The 20,130-nt window shown below is 41.5% G+C and overlaps 1 protein-coding gene across 10 annotated transcripts in view; it reads right to left on the bottom strand.

Moving 5' to 3' along the window:
- Positions 1-284: 284 nt before the first annotated feature.
- Positions 285-20,130, bottom strand: part of ATP23 (ATP23 metallopeptidase and ATP synthase assembly factor homolog) — a 120,411-nt gene continuing 100,565 nt past the window's right edge. For 6 of the 10 annotated variants that reach the window (XM_047787078.1, XM_047787077.1, XM_047787080.1 and 3 more), the window contains 3 exons: positions 6,624-6,761; positions 3,964-4,047; positions 488-936 (listed from right to left, as the gene is read on the bottom strand). In XM_047787078.1, coding sequence (XP_047643034.1) covers positions 733-936; positions 3,964-4,047; positions 6,624-6,761 — 426 coding nt within the window. In that variant the 3' untranslated portion in view covers positions 488-732. Of the gene's footprint in view, positions 937-3,963; positions 4,048-6,623; positions 6,762-20,130 lie in introns of all 10 variants that reach the window. The other 4 variants (XM_047787083.1, XM_047787086.1, XM_047787085.1 and 1 more) reach the window with 2 other exon arrangements.

The raw sequence follows: 20,130 nt of genomic DNA, 5'->3' as shown, positions 1-20,130 counted from the left end.
CTGCATCCTCCACCCCACTCTCCACCTGCATTCAATTATTTTTAAGGTAAATTATACCAAACAGGAATAAATTTTATGGGATCACTGAATTAGTCCCAGTTTTCATTCTTTAAATGTTTCAATCAATCGCAAACATCTTCTAGTGAGATTGGTACATCTTTCTTTACAGTTAATGTAAATACCAACACTGGTCACCAATCAACATCATATAAGGGTTTCATAATCGAGTTTTAAAATAATTACATGTAATAAAAACAAATCAGTCATTAAAAATTTATACAGTGTACTTTTTTAAAATGCAATTTATTTGCCTTATTTACCAAATAGCTACAAAAATGTCTGCCTTGGAGTTTACAGCAGTTTCTTTCTTTTTTTTTTTTTTTTTTTTTTTTTAATGGCCACACCCAGCTCCCAGGCCAAGGACTGAACCTGAGCTGCAACTGCCACAACACCACTTTAACCCACTGCGCCAGGCTGGGGATCGAATGCACACCTCTGGAGTGACCCGAGCCGCTGCAGTCAGATTCTTAACCACTGTGCCATGGCAGGAACTCCCAAGGCAGTTTCATTTCTTACCACAGTTACTTTTCCTGATCATATGCTAGAATCAGCATCTTTGGTGTCTTCTGTGTATTTAATTGATGACTTACGTTTTATATGTTTGTCCACTTGGGAACCACAATTTTTTTTTCATGATCACTGCAGCTCTGTGATATAAAAGTGTCACTGCCTTCATATATTTGAATAGTACCGATCCCGGTTCTGAAAGTCTCTATGAGCATATCTTGCATAGGTCTGGTTATGAGGGATCCTTCCAAAAGGTTCGTGGTCATTGAAACAAGATTCAAAAACTTCATCAACAGCCTTCTGAGCGACTTCTCTGCTTATGTTCCTAACAGCCAGGATAGAAAGAATGGCTCTGTCTCTCACACAAGTCTAAGGAGCAAGAAAAGGTACGTGGTTTTAATTTTCTATGAAATTTTAATCATGAAATAACTTTATAGATACAGTCTGAACCACAGTCAAAATTAATTTCTTGTCATTCCAAAGAAGAATCACTAAATTATGGAGCATGTTTAGCTCAATCTAAAATTATTTAGGTTGAGTTCCCATTGTGGCACAGCGGAAACAACTCCGACTAGTATCCATGAGGATGTGGATTTGATCCCTGGCCTCACTTAGTGGGTCAAGGATCTGGCATTGCTGTAGGTGGCAGAAGTGGCCCAGATCCTGAGTTGCTGTGGCTGTGGTGTAGGCTGGCAGCTATAGCTCTGATTCAACCCCTAGCCTGGGAACTTCCATATGCCTGGGGTTCGACCCTAAAAACCAAAAAATAAAATTATTTAGGTGTAAGTAAGACCTCTTCCCTTCTTCTCATCTTTCCCAATAAATATAAGCAGATGTCATTCTCTGAAATTCTAGGTAGCATCTACCAAACAATAACTCCCAATTTATAAAACCAGAAAGTCTATAAATTAGGTGCCGGTTAAGTTTATTTTTAATTTAAATAAATCTGAAATGTGCTTTACTTCTGTGCCTCTCTTGCTTAACTTTTCAACTGACCAAATGCTAGGTAACTTTTCCTTCGAGAGGGGCATTTCCCCTGGAGGCAACAGGAAACCACACATATATACACGCAAAATTTGAAGGTGTCCTAATTTTTCAAGGAAAAAAAAAATCAACTTTTTTTTTCCTGAGTGTTCGTTGCATGAGTATTTAAGCTCTCTACCTAAAAGAATAAGTTAGCTAAAGTTACAGATTAATAGACTAGAATTTCTCAGTACTCTAATATTTTAAGAAAGGTGAGGTTGGCCATTCCAATTCTTGAGGAGCTTTAAACCCATTTATTTCTCCAAATGGAAACTCAAGAACAGCATTTAACCTTTTCCTGAAACATAACCAAACACAGGTTGTAAGCCTGCCAATCACTGATTTCCTTGGTGTTCCCAGTTTTATTCTGGCTTGGATCAGCCTGCCTGCTATTATTGGACAATAAACCAGTGCTTTTCAACCTAAGAACCAAATGCTGATTTAAAAAATAAACCCCAGGCTCAGAGGAATAAGGGGAGAAAGCAACCATTACAGCCATGACAGCAATTGCCAGAAAGAAGAAAGGGCTCCCTTGCAGGTAGTAAAATGCTAGAAAACATGAGTTCCCTGGCACCTCCGAGGTTGGAGAGGCTCAAGTATAGATCACAATTCAGATTTAATTCTTTCCAAATGTAATACATTTCTGTTAAAAGTGCAATTTTTACAATGAGTTATTCTAATCGATGTTTATTTCTTGGGCACCTGCAATACAAAAGTAGGGACTCTGTTTTCTAAGACACTCTTTTCCCCCAACCACCTCCACATATTTCCCATCCCACTGCTATTCATTTGCTGCTGCTACCCAAGGTGAAAAGAGGGGATATTTGTCTTGCAAAGATTCCAGGCCATGAATCGAAAACCTTCAGTGCATTAGCCTCTTCTCTGGGATGTGCTGATGCTCAGTCCATTCCCACCCTTTCCACTGAGAGCCAGAACACACCGCCCAGTCAGGTGCACAGTTTACCAGATGAACAGGGACCAGAGTACACGAAGCCACACAGCACATCACTAACCTGACTTGGCACAGGCTGAAAGCTTCTCAGCCCTGTCCTGGACCCAGGATTGCCTTCCAGCTCCCTTTCACTGAGTTCACAATTTCTCTTAGTAGTTTGTTGTGACTTTCCATCTTCCTCCCCCGCGTTGAGTTACTCTCTACTTTGGAAAACCAAGGGCCTTCCTGTTCCCCACCTGTCCTTTTTTGAAACAGCTATCCTGATGTCCATGCACCTCTCCAAATGCCCAGCAGCCTCTTCCCATAGAAAAAGCTCTGACCAGCCTTTCTCCTAAGTGTGGACATGGAGCCCCTTCATAGGTGATGGGTGGAACCGTTCACATTTTTTTTTTTGTCTTTTGTCTTTTTAGGGTTGCACCTGCAGCATATGGAGGTTCCCAGGTTAGGAGTCCAACCAGAGTTACAGCTGCCAGCCTACACCACAGCTCACAGCAATGCCAGATCCCCAACCCACTGAGCGAGGCCAGGGATCAAACCCGCAACCTCATAGTTCCTAGTCAGATTCGTTTCCACTGCACCACAATGGGAACTACCCATTCTTTATCAATCCATCAATTCTAAACTTCCTCTCCCTGTGTCCATCTATCTTGGACCTGGCTTTGTAGCAGGATGATCTTGCCTATAGTTTTATTCCTGTTTTAATTTTGTTTTGTTTACAAAATTTCACTCAACTCAGCACATCAGAATCAATTTGGTGCTGATCCAAAGCTTTGCTGTCACATCATACAGCCTTTAAAGATGTGCTAAGTACACAGCCCTAACTTGTGCTGCAGTGCAGTCTCTGTTCTGATAGGTATTACTTTTTTGTCTGAAAAATACTGTGATGGTTTCAAAATGTTAAGTCCAGAACTGCTAGGATAAAAGTAAGACAGGCAGTGATTTCACTTCCCTTCCTTATCTACCCCCCACCCACAAGTATCCTAAGAACAAGGTCACAGGTCTTTTCACCATAAAATACTCTGTCATACAGCTTGCCTGTAATTATACAGTAGAACCAACTGAATTCCATCTATTTGGCCTAAATGGTATACATTTTGTTTGTTTGTTTTAAAGTCCACACCTGTGGCATATGGAAATTCCTGGGCCAGGGGTCGAATCTGAGCTGCAGCTGCAGACTACACCACAGCTCACAGCAACGCCAGATCCTTAACCCACTGAGCGAGGCCAGAAATCAAACCTAAATCCTCATGGATACGAGTTGGGTTTTTAACCCACTGAGCCACAATAAGAATTCTTACATTTTGCATTCTTATAAGTAGTTCTTTCAAATGCTAAATGTACTTCTCATTTCTGTTTTCTCTATTCATTATTTCTACTCATAGCATTCTTGATGGTAAGTGATTTCATATGTTAGGTTTTACCTGATGATGTTGTTTTAATCCAAAATGTAACCTGAATATTTCATTTAAAAGTGAGCAGTCTCCACTAAGGTTAGCAGCTCGAACCTATTACAAAGAGAAGGCAAATAAAAAGAGAATGAGCACTTGTGCCTTTATACCTTTATATCAACTGGTTTAATTGTAAAAGAATATAAAATGAGCATGTTTTCTGAGGACAGAGTATCTATAAGACTTTTTTAAACTCTATTGGCTTATGAACTTCTTAAATTAAAAACAGCAGAGACCCAGGAGCTATGCTAGACAATACCAAATATAGTGGTGGCAATCAGGTACCCAAAGAAAATTTTCGTATATTTCCACTGGAGCCCTACTGACAAAACCAATTTCTTTTTTTTACATGGCTGCACCCACAGCACATGGAAGTTCCGGGATCATGAACTGAATCCAGGCTACAGCTGCAACCTACGCTGCAGTTGAGCCAATGCCAGCGCTAATCCTTTAACCCAATGCACTGGGCCAGGGATCGAACCCACACCTTCACATCAACCCGAGCCACTGCAGTCAGATTCTTAACCCACTAGCCATAGCAGGAACTCCAGAACTAATTTCTTCTGGAACCAAAAGTCAAAGAGTTGGACCTCAGAGTTACAGATTACGCTCTCTAGAAGATACAAACACTTCTAGAAATTATCAAAGGACTTCAAGAAAGCATTCTTCCGGAGTTCCTGTCGTGGCGCAGTGGTTAACGAATCCGACTAGGAACCATGAGGTTGCGGGTTCGGTCCCTGCCCTTGCTCAGTGGGTTAAGGATCCGGCGTTGCCGTCAGCTGTGGTGTAGGTTGCAGACGCGGCTCGGATCCTACGTTGCTGTGGCTCTGGCGTAGGCCGGTGGCTACAGCTCCGATTCGACCCCTAGCCTGGGAACCTCCATATGCTGCGGGAGTGGCCCAAAGAAATAGCAAAAAGGACAAAAAAAAGAAAAAAAAAAGAAGAAAGCATTCTTCCAAAGATCCACAAGCTGAGTTTCAGCGTAAGCTTAAAACTGAATACATCAGTTCTTTAAGACCTGTTAGGCACATGAACCACCCAGCCCACATCATTAAAACTCTCTTGAACCTTCCCTTAAACCCATGTCAGTTTGTGACCTTCCTCCAGAGCCCTGGAGTCATACAAAGAATCAATAACATTCCAAACTAATCATGCTATGAACTTAACAGCCTGAAGTTAGTACATATTTTCCAATTTGCTTATATCTGTGAGATTAAGGGCAGGATAAATGGTGAAAAAGTCATGGAACCACCCACATAGATTCTACAGCCAAAGTGGTCACATCTTTGATGGTTCACTGCTATCAGAATGGCCCACTCATTGTTACTTCTATAATAATGTGGCTTCATGCCTCTGGTGAGCTCAAAGTACTTAACACATTTTAACTAGCTAACAAGCACTAATTCTCATGATATCCAAGAGACAGAAATATTTAAAAACTCAGATTTGTCTTTCTTTCAAATAACGAGTTGTAGGTAGATGCAATGGGGCTGCTTGTTAATTTTAAGGGAAAGAGAAAATAAGTTATAAAGTAGGAGCTTAAAATTTATTAATTTTTTGGTTTTTTTTTTTTTTCAGCACATTGCCCTCTTCGATTAATGAAATACAAGTACGAAATACAAATGTCTCTCTAGCAAAATATGTGTGTGTGTACTTCTGAGAGCAAAATGACAAACATGTAACAATAAATGTTTTTCTATGGTGTATTTTTTAGACTAAATGTTTACTCTCTGTAAGCAAGCAGCTTTACCTAAGGAAGGCAGCACAAATAAGCCACAAACAGAACACTGTACATGTTTTTAAACTATAAATAAGTATATATATATATATATATATATATATATATATACTTTTTTTTTTTTTTTTTGCTTTTTAGGGCCACACCCACGGCATATGGAGATTCCCAGGCTAGGGGTCTAATCGGAGCTGTAGCTACCCGCCTACGCCTGAGCCAGAGCAACGCAGGATCCAAGCCACATCTGTGACCTACACCACATCTCACGGCAGTGCCAGATCCTTAACCCACTGAGCAAGGCCAGGGATCAAACCTGCAACCTCATGGTTCCTAGTCGGATTTGTTTCTGTTGCACCACGATGGGAACTCCTATAAATATTTTTTATAGTATATGGTTTATTCTACAGGAAAAAGTTTTTTATTAAGTCATCACTGTTATTAGGGTTTAAAGGTTATATTCAAAACAATTCTAAAAAGATACTTAAAATGTCTCTAGTATCTCATTGTATTCAATAGTTAAAAATGAAAGATCAATGTGGAGTTACAAGAAAAGGAATATGGGAATTCCCATCATGGCTCAGTGGTTAATCCGACTAGGAACCATGAGGTTGCTGGTTCGATCCCTGGCCTTGTTCAGTGGGTTAAGGATCTGGCGTTGCCATGAGCTGTGGTTGTAGGTTGCAAACGAGGCTCCAATCCCATGTTGCTGTGGCTCTGGCGTAGGCCGGTGGCTACAGCTCCAATTGGACCCCTAGCCTGGGAACCTCCATATGCCGCTAGAGTGGCCCAAGAAATGGCAAAAAAAAAAAAAAAAAAGGAATATGTCACAGTTGAAGAAAATATTCAAACATACAACAATGTTCTAGGGAAAACAAGTATCTTCTATGGTAAAACCTACCTCAGAACAGGCCAAATGTCTGATATTGGTGAACCAGTCCACATGAGCACGACAATGATCAAATGCATGAATGAGTTCATGGGTGACCACTCTGTTCATATGAGCCTGATTCCGGATGTTATTCTGGCACAAAACAATCTAAGAGGCAACAAAATAAGAGGAGTTTGGTTATTTCCTAAGATCTACTCTCATTTTGCAGATTCCATCTTCTCATCTGCTTGGGAATGCCTCTCCTGCCTCTTCTCTATCAACCCCCACACCCTCCCCCCCATCAGGGCTGGTCTTAACCATACACGCTCCATGAAGCCTTCCTCAATGGCTAAGTTCTCCCTTCTCTGGATTTCACAGGTCTTAGATTAAGGACATTTACTCAAAAACCATCATCACTCGGTTGACTGTACCAGTCTGTTTGGGCTTCACAGCCTTATATTAAAAGGGGACTTTGGGGAGGTCCCATTGTGGCTCAGCAGTAACAAACCCAACTAAGATCCATGAGGATGTGTGTTCAATCCCTGGCCTCACTCAGTGGGTTAAGGATCCAGTGTTGCCATGAGCTGTGGTGTAGGTTGCAGATACAGCTCAGATCCCAAGTTGTTGTGGCTGTGTTGTTGTAGGCTTTGCAGCTGCAGCGCCAATTCAACCCCTAGCCTGGGAACTTTGCCACAGGTACAGGCCTAAAAAGAAAAAAAAAAAAGTGACGTTGGGCAAGTTTCTTAAGCTTTCTATGCCTCATTTTTCTCAACCATGAAAAGGAGATGACGTAGAGTACCTAGATTATAGAATTGTGAGAATTAAACAAGAATATGTAAAATGCTTCTTATCAAGTTTCTGAATGAACAAGGAATACCAAACTGTCCCATTCTACTAGAATTGCCAGGAGCTTCTGAAAGGAGTACAAAAAGCCAACAGCACACTGAGCAGGATCTATGAGAATAATAAGGCCATGAGGGGTCCTAAAAATGATAGTTTCCACTTACTGTGTACTTATTATGTGCCAGACACTGGGATATTGTATATATTGTCCCAGATATTTTATATACATTCATTCAACTATTAAGGCCTATTGATATTTATAATATTAGATTAATATTAGATTTATAATCCACTGAGACATAAATACTTACCAAAATGTTTAAGCACATGCAATGACAGTTGCCATAAGAAAAACCAAGATTGTCAGGAAATACATACAATGAGATCTGATCTGGTCTGGAGAGTTGGGAAAGCCTTCTCTGCAGAAGGAATGTTTTAAACTGGGATCTAACAGATGAATAGGAGTTAAATCTGAGGAGAGGGGAAGGCAGCATTCCAGACAGAACAAGATACACCAACAGAAGGGGGAGGGTTGAGGGGCTAGAATGACTGAGAAGCTGAAAGCAGGCGAGTAGTCCTGGAGCACAAAGTTGGAGGTGGCCAGCATGAGATAAGGCTGCTAAACAGCCAAGTCACTCTTCTGACAGGAAAGAAAGGGGTGTTTTTGTTTTTAATCCTTTTGACCATAGTTTGAAAAATAAGCAAAAGATAATCAAAACTGGATACACAGTGACTAGTTGAAGGCGAAGTATTCTAGGCAAGAGAAGAGTACTGGAGGTAGGATGGCAGGAGTCTAACAGGTATTTAGGAGGTGAAGTGGACAAAATTTGATGATGGTGTGAACTGAAGTCTGGCACTTGCCATCAGCCTCTACACGGATTAAAACATGAGCCACTGTAGCAGCTGACCTGCAGCACCCCGAGGGGATCTCAGGGTGGAGACCAGGCGTGAGGCACTTTGTGCTCTGGGAAAACTGGAAGAGCATGTCTTCAGAGAGTTAGATAGTTTTAGGAGAAGACTTTATGAGCCTACTTCTTGCATCTCCTCATATCCAGAATAACACTAAAACCCTTCATGGTGATGTCTGCTCCTCGTGACTAGTAGTAACCTTCACAAGAGGAGGAGCAAACTTTGTAAAATGTGTGCATGCTGCAGGCCCCGCCCCCTTCACCTTTATCACAGATAGTTCCCCTTTCCTCTCTGTGGCAGAGCTGCCTGAAATACTGCCTCTCTGGCTGCAGTTAGGTCGACTAAATGAAAGATGTCACAGTCATCTGTGAGTGCAGCCACTCCCAAGGGTGAGCCCTGAGGGAACTCAGGAAGAAAACAAAGAATACTGGCCCCATAGCTGCAGTGTACATCAAAGGAGTGATTCCAGTAAGCCCAGACCTTTGCATCTTCCCATGGAAATGTACTGAATTTCTTGAGATAATCTGATTTCTGTAATCTTTTGTTCCTGCTAACTGCCTATATACCCTAGCTCCCCGCTTTCCTCCTCAGAGTGGTTTTTTTTCTCAGGGCTACCTGAGAAGCTGTCTCCCAGTCTTAAGTCCTAATTTTGCCCCAAGTAAAACCTAACTCAACTTTCAGGTTGTGCAATTTTTTTAAGTTAATAATGGACAGAATATGGAAAGGGAATCAATCAGAGGTATCAAGGATGAGTAATAGGATGGATGGTGGTACCATCACTGAGATACGTAAAACTAAAAGACCAAGTTGGGTGGGGATGGAAGATGGTAAAAATTTTTACTTCGACACGTCACATCTAAGGTACCTTTAAGACATCCAAGTGTATAGGTGTTCAGTGGACACTTGGCTCTATGGTTCAAGAGAGAGCTCTGAGCTAGAAAGGTAAGTGAGATCCCCTTGGCAGAGTATAGAATAAGAAAAGAAGGGGCTCTAATACCAAGGGACTTCAACATTTAGGGGCTGGTAGAGGAAGGTGAGCTAACAAAGGAGCAACCACAAGAGTATTTTATACTGGAAACCAGAGCAGGAAAGTGACATTAGCTGTTAAAAGTCAAGTGTGTGCATGTGATATGAGCCAACAATTTCACTCCAGGCAGATACCCTCGAGTAACTCTTGCCTGTGTACAGCAGGATTGTCCACAATAACAAAGTTGGAAACAATCAGTATTAGATAGGATAGGAATTCCCATTGTCACTCAGCAGGTTAAGAACATGACATAGTGTCCAAGAGGACACAGGTTTGATCGCTGGGTTAAGGATGCAAAGTTGCCACAAGCTGAGGCATAGATCATAGATGTGACTCAGATCTGGCAGTGCTGTGGCTGTGGTGAAGGCCCGCAGTTGCAGCTGTGATTCAACCCCTAGCCTGGGAACTTCCATATGCCACAGGTGTGACTGTAAAAAGAAAAAAATATGTTTAAATATTAGCTAGGATAGGGATCAAACCTGCAACCTCATGGTTCCTAGTCAGATTCATTAACCACTGAGTAACGACGGGAACTCCTACTAAATATTAGCTAGGATAAACTCTAGTATAGACATATAATGGAATAATATGTAATGTGAAACAATAAACCCGTGGCACACATATCAACACAGAATACTCTAACAATATTGAACAAAAGAAGTCACAGACTATATCATGTATGATTTCATAAAATGACAAAGTATTACATATTGCTCCAAGTATAAAGCTTAAAAACAGGCAACTAGGAGGCAGGATCAAGACAGCAGGGGACTTGGATGTGGTGCACCCTTTCTCCTACAAACCCATCAATAAAAACCATCTACATGTAGAACGATTTGTTCAGAGCAACTACTGAACGCTGGCAGAAGCCCTTAGACTTCCAAAAAGAGCAAGAAACCCTCCACATAACTGGGTAGAATAAAAGGGGAAAAAAGAAGAGAAAAAAGGAATCAGACAGAACCAGCACTCTGGGGAGGGAGCTGTGAAGGAGGAAAAGAAATCTGCACCCTGGGAGGCCACTTGACAGAAAGACCAGCCGGCACTGAGAGGCAGCCTCGAAGCCTCACAGAAAATCGGAGCTGCTGGACTGAGGAGGGCAAAGCAGAGAGAGAGCCACACAGACGATCAGTTCTGCTGCCCCACACACCACAGCCTGAGACACTTGGGCAGGGGCTGCGCACTGAGGCTCGGACTACAGAGATCAGTTCCTGGGAGGGGACTAGTGTTGGCTTTGTGGAATCAGCCTGAGGGGGCCAGGGAGCAGTGCGCCACAGCTGAAGGAGGCCTGGGCCCTTGTTGGGGAGTGCAAGGGGTGGGGGTGGGACAGACCACCATAGGAACTTCTTTCTCTGCAAACACGCGGGCGCTTGGGCAGCGAGCACCTCTTGCACAGGCTATGGGGATGGGTGCAAATCACCGCAGCCGTCTCAGACTCCAGAGGTTGTCATGGGACAACTAAGGGTCCCATGAAAAGGCACTGTCTGTAGTCAATCACCTCCAGGGTCGATGCCAAACACCACTCATTGCCCCCAATCTATGGGAACGACATGCTCCGCCATTGCCACTGCCAAGGTTTCTGGGCACCACCCTCATTTCCTTGAGAGGCACTGCTCTGCCAAAAGCCCTACAACCAGAAGCAGCCTGCCGCCCCCACCTGTACATGGGTCCTCACCACAGCCAAGGGCCCAGTGACCAGGTGCTGCCTGCAGGCACAGCCAACTGCCCCACCTTCCAGGAAGCACACACAGGCCATATACCTTCGCAACCCCTACCATGGGGAACAGTCTGCACACAGTAAGGAAAGAAACAGCAAGCAACCAAACCAAAAGCAGCCCTCACACCAAAAAAACAGTAAGCCCTCACAAGCTACCCAGGGACATTCCCACATGTAAATAGCTCTCCAAGACTACAGTAGATAATTGTTCTCCCTAAACTCACAGAATAAGAAAAACATAAGCAAAATAAAGAAGCATAGTAGAGTGGCTCTACTGTGGCTCAGCAGGTGAAGAACCTGACAAATCTCCATGAGGACACAGGTTCAATCCCTGGCCCCACTCAGTGAGTTAAGGATCCAGCATTACTGAAAACTGCAATGTAGGCTGCAGAAGTGGCTTGGATCAAGCGTTGCTATGGCTGTGGCATAGGCCTGCAGCTGCAGCTCTGATTTGACTCCTAGACCAGGAACTCTCATATGCTGCAGGTGCAGCTCTAAAAAGTAAAAAAAAATTAAGAACAGAAACCATTCCCAGTTAAAAGAAAAGGAGAATCCCCTGAAGGAGCAAACAATGAAATAGACTTCACTTCTGCAGTCTAACAGACACTTGACACTTGAGTCCAAAAAGGAGGAAATGGAAATACCAAAGGAATTAGGAGCAGATGTCAACAGTAATGCATATTACATTAAAAAGGAACTAGAAACTACAAGGAGGAGCCAAGAAAAATTAGAAAATTCATTTGCAGACACAAAAGCTGAGTTAACGGCAATGAACAGCAGAATGAATAATGCAGAGGGATGAATAAGTTACTTGGAAGACAGGATAATGGAAATCACCCAGTCATGACAAACAGACAGAAAGGCAAGTGGAAAAAAAAAAAATGAAAGCGATATAGGAGCTATTTGGCACAATAGAAAACGTTCCAATTGACACATAATAGGGGTTGCAGAAGTAGAAGAGAAACAAAAGGGGATTGAAAATACATTTGAAACTTGCCAAATCTAAAGAAGGAATCAGATATCAAGATACAGGAAGCAGGATTTCCCATCATGGTGCAGCAGAAATGAATCCGACGAGGAACCATGAGGTTCCAGGTTCAACTCCTGGCCTTGCTCAGTGGGTTAAGGATCTGGCATTGGCATGAGCTGTGGTGTAGACTGCAGATGCAGCTTGGATCCTGCATTGCTGTGGTGTAGGCTGGCAGCTGTAGCTCCAATTGGACCCTAGCCTAGGAACCTCCATATGCCATAGGTGTGGCCCTAAAAAGCCCCCCCCCCCAAAAAAAAGATATAGGAAGCACAGAGAGCCCCAAACCAGCTGCACCCAAACAAACCTATAGCAAGACATAATACCAATGGCAAAAGTTAAAGGTAAGGAGAGAATTCTAAAGTCAGCAAGAGAAGAACAAAGGCTTAATTATAAGGGAGCACCCATAGGCTATCAGCTGATTTCTCTACAGAAATGCTACAGGCCAGAAGGGAGTGGCAAGATATATTCAAAGTTCTTGGGAGTTCCCCTTGTGGCTCAGCAGAAACGAATCTGACTAGTATCTATGAGAACACAGGTTTAATCCTTGGCCTCACTCAGTGGGTTAAGGATCCAGCAATGCCAAGAGCTGTGGTGTAGGTCACAGACATGGCTTGGATCTGGCATTGCTGTGGCTGTGGTGTAGGCCGGCAGCTGCAGCTCTGATATGACCCCTAGCCTGAGAACCTCCATATGCCGCAGGTACAGCCCTAAAAAGACAAAAAAAAAAAAAAAAAAAAGATACATTCAAGGTTCTAAAATGGAAAAGTCAGAAAGATAATCATTTAAAATGAAGGAGAAATAAAGAATTTCTCTGACAAACAAAAACTAAAAGAATACAGCAATACTAAACCCATTCTAAAATACTGAAAAGTCTCCTCCAAATAGAAAAGAAGTAAGAAGATATAGAATGGAGAAAATCACAATTAGAAAGTAATCACTTAAATAAGCCAGGACACAGATCTAAAAGGAAAACAAACAAACAAACAAAAAAAAACCCTACTTGTGACAACGATGATAAATACAAGGAACAGCAAATTGATAAACATGAAGATGTATACAAGAACATCAAAATCATAAGATGTGGAGAAGAAGGGTAAGAAAATCTAGACTTTTTTTAAGACTGTGTTTGAGCCTATATGACTCTCAGTCTAAAGCAAGCAGATATAGGAAGGGATTAACATTGTAAAAAACAGGGCAACCACAAATCAAAACCAAACAATAAATTCACAAATACTGAAAGAGAACACAAGCATAAAATAAAAGGAAATCATCCAACCAAAAAAAAGAAAAAGAAACAAAGGAGGAGCATAGAATCAACTGGAAAATAAGGTTTATAATGGCAATAAATACATATTATCAATAACTACCTTAAACGTCAATGGACTGAATACTCCAAACAGATGACATAGAGTGGTACACTGGATAAAAAACAAGAGCCTACAATATGCTGTCTACAAGAGATCCCCCTTAGGGCAAAGGATACACAAGACTGAACATGAGGCAATGGAAAGAGATATTTAATATAAATAGAAATGACAAAAGGCAGGAGTTGCAATACTCACATCAGACAAAATGGACTTTAAAAAAAAAGGAAAGATGGGATTAAGACGGCAGAATAGAAGGGCTTGAGCTCACCTTCTCTCATAAAAGCAAAAAAAATAACAACCAACTGCTTGTACAACCTTCAACCAAATAGACTGCAAACTGTCAAAAAAAGATATCCTACTCCAGAAGACAAAGAGGAGGCCACATAAAGATGGTAGGAGGGGCGATTACATGATATAAGCAATGCTGTAACAGCTGTGTGGGCAGCCCACAGACAGGAGGGTAACTGTATCACACAGACTCACCTACAGAAGTGAGAGTTCTGGAGTTCCCGTCGTGGCGCAGTGGTTAATGAATCCGACTAGGAACCATGAGGTTGCGGGTTCGATCCCTGGCCTTGCTCAGTGGGTTAAGGATCCGGCGTTGCCGTGAGCTGTGGTGTAGGTCGCCGATGCGGCTCGGATCCTCCGTTGCTGTGGCTCTGGCGTAGGCAGGCAGCTGCAGCTCCGATTAGACCCCTAGCCTGGGAACCTCCATATGCCGTGGGAGCGGCCCAAGAAATGGCAAAAAAGACAAAATAAATAAATAAATAAAGTGTAATCCATTCAATGATTTAAAAAAAAAAGAAGTGAGAGTTCTAAGCCCCACACCAGGTCCCCATGCCTGAGGACTTGGCATTGGGAGAAGGAGACCCTGGAGCATTTGACATTGAAGGCCAGTGGGGCTTGTGCATAAGAGGTCTATGGGACTGTGGAAAATAGAGACCTCATTCTTGCAAGGTGCACAGGCTTTTATGTGCACTGGGCCCCAAGGCCAAACAGACTCCATAGGAATCTGGGTCAGACCTGACTGCAGTTCTTGGAGGATCTCCTGGGAAAACGGGGGTGACTGTGGCTCGTTGTGAGGGAAGGACATTGGAGGCAAGGGGCTCAGGAGTAATCATCAGTATGTGTTCCTCAAAAGGTGGCCATTTTGGAAAAATATGGTCCCACTCATCAGGGCTGAGAAGCCCCAGGCCAAACAATAATATGGGTGGGATCACAGCCCTGCACACATCAGCAAACAGGCTGCCTAAAGACACCCCCAGGCACACAACCAGCCTCTAATCTCACTCAGAGACAAAGCCCCACCCACCAGAGGGATAAGAATCAGCTCCACCTACCAGTGGGCAGGCACCAGTCCCTCCCATGAGGAAGCCTATAGCAAGCCCCTATACCAACTTCAGCCACAAGAGGGGCAGATATCAGAAGCAAGAGAGGCTACACCTCTATTGTCTGCAAAAAGGAGGCCACACCAAAAAAAAAAATCTATACAAAAGGAAAAGGCAGAGAATTATGACTCATATAAGGGAATAAGACAAAACACCAGAAAAAATAGCTAAGTGATCTGGAGATTATCAACCTCTGTGAAAAAGACATTAGTGAAGATGACTCAAGATCTGGGAAATAATCTGGAGGCAAAGATTGATAAAATACAGGAAACAATGAGCAAAGAAATAGGATATTAAGGATTAAGAAAGTAGAGATCCAAAATACAATAACTGAAATATATTCTTTGGAAGCAACCAACAGCAGAATGCAGGAGGCAAAAGAACAAATAAGTGAAATGGAGGACAGACTAGCAGAAATCTCTGATGCAGAACAGAAAAGAAAAAAAAAGATTGAAAAGAAATGAAGACAGTCTAAGAGAACTCTGGGACAAGGTTAAATGCAACAACATCCATATTATAGGGGTGCCAAAAGGAGAAGAGAGAGAGAAAGGGCAAGAAAAAAATATTTGAAGAGATAATGACTGAAAACATCCCTAACATGAGAAAGGAATCACTCACTCAAATCCAAGAAGCACAAGGAGTACCATATAAAATAAACCCAAGGAGGAACACCCCAAAACACATATTATTCAAACTGACCAAAATTAAAGACAAAGAGAAAATACTGAAACCGGTGGCTAGGGAAAAGAAACAAATAACATACAAGGGAACCCCAATAAGGTTATCAGCTGATTCTTCAGGACAAACTCTGCAAGCCAGAAGGGAGTGGATGATATACTTAACGTGATGAAAGGAAAAAACCTTCAACCAAGATTACTCTACCCAGCAAGGCTCTCATTCACATTGAAGGAGAAATCAAAAGCTTTACAGACAAGCAAAAGCTAAGAGAATTCAGCACCACGAAACCATCTTTACAACAAATACCAAGGAACTTCTCTAGCTGGAAAAGAAAAAGGCCACACCTAGAAACAAAAATATTGCAAATGACAAGGCTCACCAGTAAAGGCATACATATAGTAAAGGTAGGAAATCATCCACACACAAAATGCTACCAAAATCAGAAATTGTGGGAAGAGGAGGGTACAAATGCAGGAGCCCGGGGATGCATTTGCAATTAGGAGACCAACAACTTAAACGATCTTGTGTGTGTATATGTATCAAAATTTCAGGGTAACTGCAAACCAAAAAATATACAATAGATACACACACAGGTGAGAAAAGGCAATCCTAATTCAACACTAAAGATAGTCATCAAACCACATGGGAAGAGAACAAGAGCAGAAGGGAAGAAAAAGACCAATAAAACAAATCCGAAACAGTCAACAAAATGGCAGTTAAGAACATACATACCAATAATTACCTTAAATCTAAATGGACTAAATACCCCAACCCAAAGACATAGACTGGCTGAATGGATACAAAAACAAGATCCACATATATGCTGTCTTCAAGAGACCCACTTTAGTTCTAGAGACACATACAAATTTAAAGTGAGAGGATGAATGAAAACATTCCATGCAAACGGGTATCAGAAGAAAGCTGGAGGAACAATACTCATATCAGACAAAATAGACCTTAAAATAAAGAACATTATAAGAGACAAAGAAGGACATTACATAATGATCAGAGGATCAATCCAAGAAGAAGACATAACAATTGTAAATCTATAGGCACCCAACATAGGATCACCTCAATATACAAGGCAACTGATAACAACCTTACAAGGAGAATTTGATAATAACACAATAATAGCAGAGGACTTTTAACACTCCACGTATAGCAATGGACAGACCATTCAGACAAAAAATCAACAAGGAAACACAGGCCTTAAATGACGCATTAGACCAGATGGACTTAATAGATATTTAGAGAACATTCCATCCAAAAGCAGCAGAATACACATTCTTCTTAAGTGCACATGGAACATTTTCTAGGATAGAAGACATTCTGGGCCACAAATCAAGCCTCAGTAAATTTAAGGAAATTGAAATCACATCAAGCATCTTTTCCAACCACAACGCTATACAACTAGAAGTCAACAACAAGAAAAAGCTGCAAAAAAACCCCACAAACATGTGGAGGCTAAGCAACATGCTACTAAACAACCAATGGATCACTGAAGAAATCAAAGAGGAGATTTAAAAGTACCTAGAAGCAAATGACAACAAAGACACAACAATCCAAAACCTATGGGATGCAGCAAAAGCAGTTCTAACAGGGAAGTTTATAACAATACAAGCCTACCTCAGGAAACAAGAAAAAGCTCAAATAAATAACCTAACTTCACAAAGAAGCAACTATAGACAAGACCCAGAGTTAGCAGAACAAAAGAAATCATAAAAATCAGAGCAGAAATAAATGAAATGGGATTCCCATTGTGGCACAGCGGAAACTAATCTGACTAGGAACAAAGGTTGCAAGTTCGATCCCTGGCCTCGGTCAGTAGGTTAGGATCTGGCATTGCTGTGAGCTGTGGTGTGCACTGCAGACACAGTTCAGATCTTGCATTGCTGTGGCTGTGGTGTAGGGTGGCAGCTGTAGCTCCAATTTGACCCCTAGCCTGGAAACCTCCATATGTTGCAAACGTGGCCCTAAACAAAAAGAAAAAAAAAAGAAAGAAAAGAAATTGAAATGAAGAAAACCATAAAAAAGATCAATGAAACTAAAAGTGGTCCTCTGAAAAGGTCAACAAAATTGATAAACCCTTAGCCAGACTAATCAAGAAAAAAAAGAGAGGACTTAAATCAATAAAATGAGAAATGAAAAAGAACTTACAACTGACATCACGGAAATACAAAGGATCATAAAAGACTACTACAAGCAAACATATGCCAATAAAATGGACAACCTAGAAGAAATGGATAAATTCTTAGAAAGGTACCATCTTCTAAGCCTAAACCAAGATGAAATAGAAAAGATGGACAGACTAATTACAAGTACTGAAATTGAAATTGTGGTTTTAAAACTTCCAACAAACAAAAGTCCAGGATCAGATGGCTTCACAGGCAAATTCTATCAAACATTTAGAGAAGAGCTAACACCTATCCTTCAAAAAATTGTAGGGGAAGGAAGACTCCCAAACTCATTCTATGAGGCAACCATCACCCTGATACCAAAACCAAAGATACCACACAAAAAAAGAAAATTACAGGCCAATATCACTGATGAACATAGATGCAAAAATCCTCAACAAAATTCTAGCAAACCAAATCCAGCAATACATTAAAAGGCTTGTACACCATGATCAAGTGGGATTTATCCCAGGGATGCGAGGATTTTTCAATACCTGCAAATCAATCAGTGTGATACACCACATTAACAAACTGAAGAATAAAAACCATATGATCTTCTCAATAGATGCAGAAAAAGATTTTGACAAAATCCATTTCTAATTAAAAAAAAAAAACAAACAGGGAGTTCCCATCGTGGTGCAGCAGAAACAAGTCCAACTAGGATCCACGAGGTTGCAGGTTTGATCCCTGCCCTTGCTCAGTGGGCTAAGGATCTGGAGTTGCCATGAGCTGTGGTGTAGGTCACAGATGCATCTCAGATCCTGCGTTATTGTGTGGCCCTAAAAAGCAGAAAAAAAAAAAAAAAAGAAAAAAAGAAAAAAAATCCCCCAGAAAGTGGGCATAGAGGGAACCTACCTCAACAATAATATAATAAAGACCATATATGACAAACCCTAGCATCATTCTCCATGGTGAAAAGCTGATAGGATTCCCACTAAGAACAATACAAAGATGTCCATTCTTTTTTTTTTTTGTCTCTTTGCTATTTCTTGGGCCGCTCCCACAGCACATGGAGGTTCCCAGGCCAGGGGTCGAATCGGACTTGCAGCCACTGGCCTACGCCAGAGCCACAGCAACGCGGGATCCAAGCCGCGTCTGCAACCTACACCACAGCTCACGGCAACGCCAGATCGTTAACCCACTGAGCAAGGGCAGGGACCGAACCCACAACCTCATGGTTCCTAGTCGGATACATTAACCACTGCGCCACGACGGGAACTCCAAGATGTCCATTCTTGCCACCACTATTCAACATAGTTTTTGAAGTCCTAGCCTTGGCAATCAGAGAAGAAAAAGAAGTAAAAGGAATCCAAATTGGAAAGGAAGAAGTAAAACTATCACTGTTTGCAGTTGATATCATACTAAGCCTAGAAAATCCTAAAGATACTACCAGAAAACTGTTAGAGCTCATCAACAAATTTGGTAAGGTTGCAGGATACAAAATTAATACACAGAAATTGACTACATTTCTATATGCTAACAACAAAAAAAATCAAAAAGAAAAATTAGGGAAACAATCCCATTTACTATTGTTTCAAAAAGAATAAAATACCTCAGAATAAACCTATCTAAAGAGACAAAGACCTGTACACTGAAAACTATAAGACTCTGATGAAAGAAATCAAAGATGACACAAACAGATGGAAAGACATACCATACTCTTGGATTGGAAGAATCAATACTGTCAAAATGAATATACTACCCAAGGCAATCTACAGATTCAATGCAATCCCTATCAAATTACCAAGGACATTTTTCACAAAACTAGAACAAAGTTATTTTAATGTTTGTTTGGAGGCACAAAAGACCCAGAATATCCAAAGCCATCCTGAGAAAGAAAAATGGAGTTCCCATCATGGCACAGTGGAAATAAATCCGACTGGGAACCATGAGGCTGTGGGTTCGATCCATGGACTAGTTCAGTGGATTAAGGATCTGGCATTGCACTGAGCTGTGGTGTAGATCACATACACAGCTCAGATCCTGCATTGCTGTGGCTGTGGCATAGGCCAGCAGCTGGTAGCTCCGATTTGACCCCTAGCCTGGGAACCTCCATATGCCATGGATGTGGCCCTAAAAAGCAAAAATAAAAATAAAAAATAAAAATGGAGCTGGAGGAATCAGGCTCCCAGACTTCAGACTATACTACAAAGCTACAGTCATCAAAACTGTATGGTACTGGCACAAAGACAGAAATATAGGTCAGTGGAACAGGATAGAAAGCCCAGAATTAAACCCACACACCTACAACCAACTAATCTATGACAAAGGAGGCAAGAATATACAATGGCAAAAAGACAGTCCCTTCAATAAGTGGTTCTGGGAAAACTGGACAGCTACATGTAAAAGAATGAAATTAGAACACTTCCTAACATCATACACAAAAATAAACTCCAAATGAATTAAA

This window comes from Phacochoerus africanus, chromosome 7, assembly GCF_016906955.1.
Source record: "Phacochoerus africanus isolate WHEZ1 chromosome 7, ROS_Pafr_v1, whole genome shotgun sequence".
Lineage (NCBI taxonomy): Eukaryota > Metazoa > Chordata > Mammalia > Artiodactyla > Suidae > Phacochoerus > Phacochoerus africanus.
The sequence above is the reverse complement of the archived record's forward strand: the minus strand, read 5'-3'. Positions and strand labels throughout refer to the sequence as shown.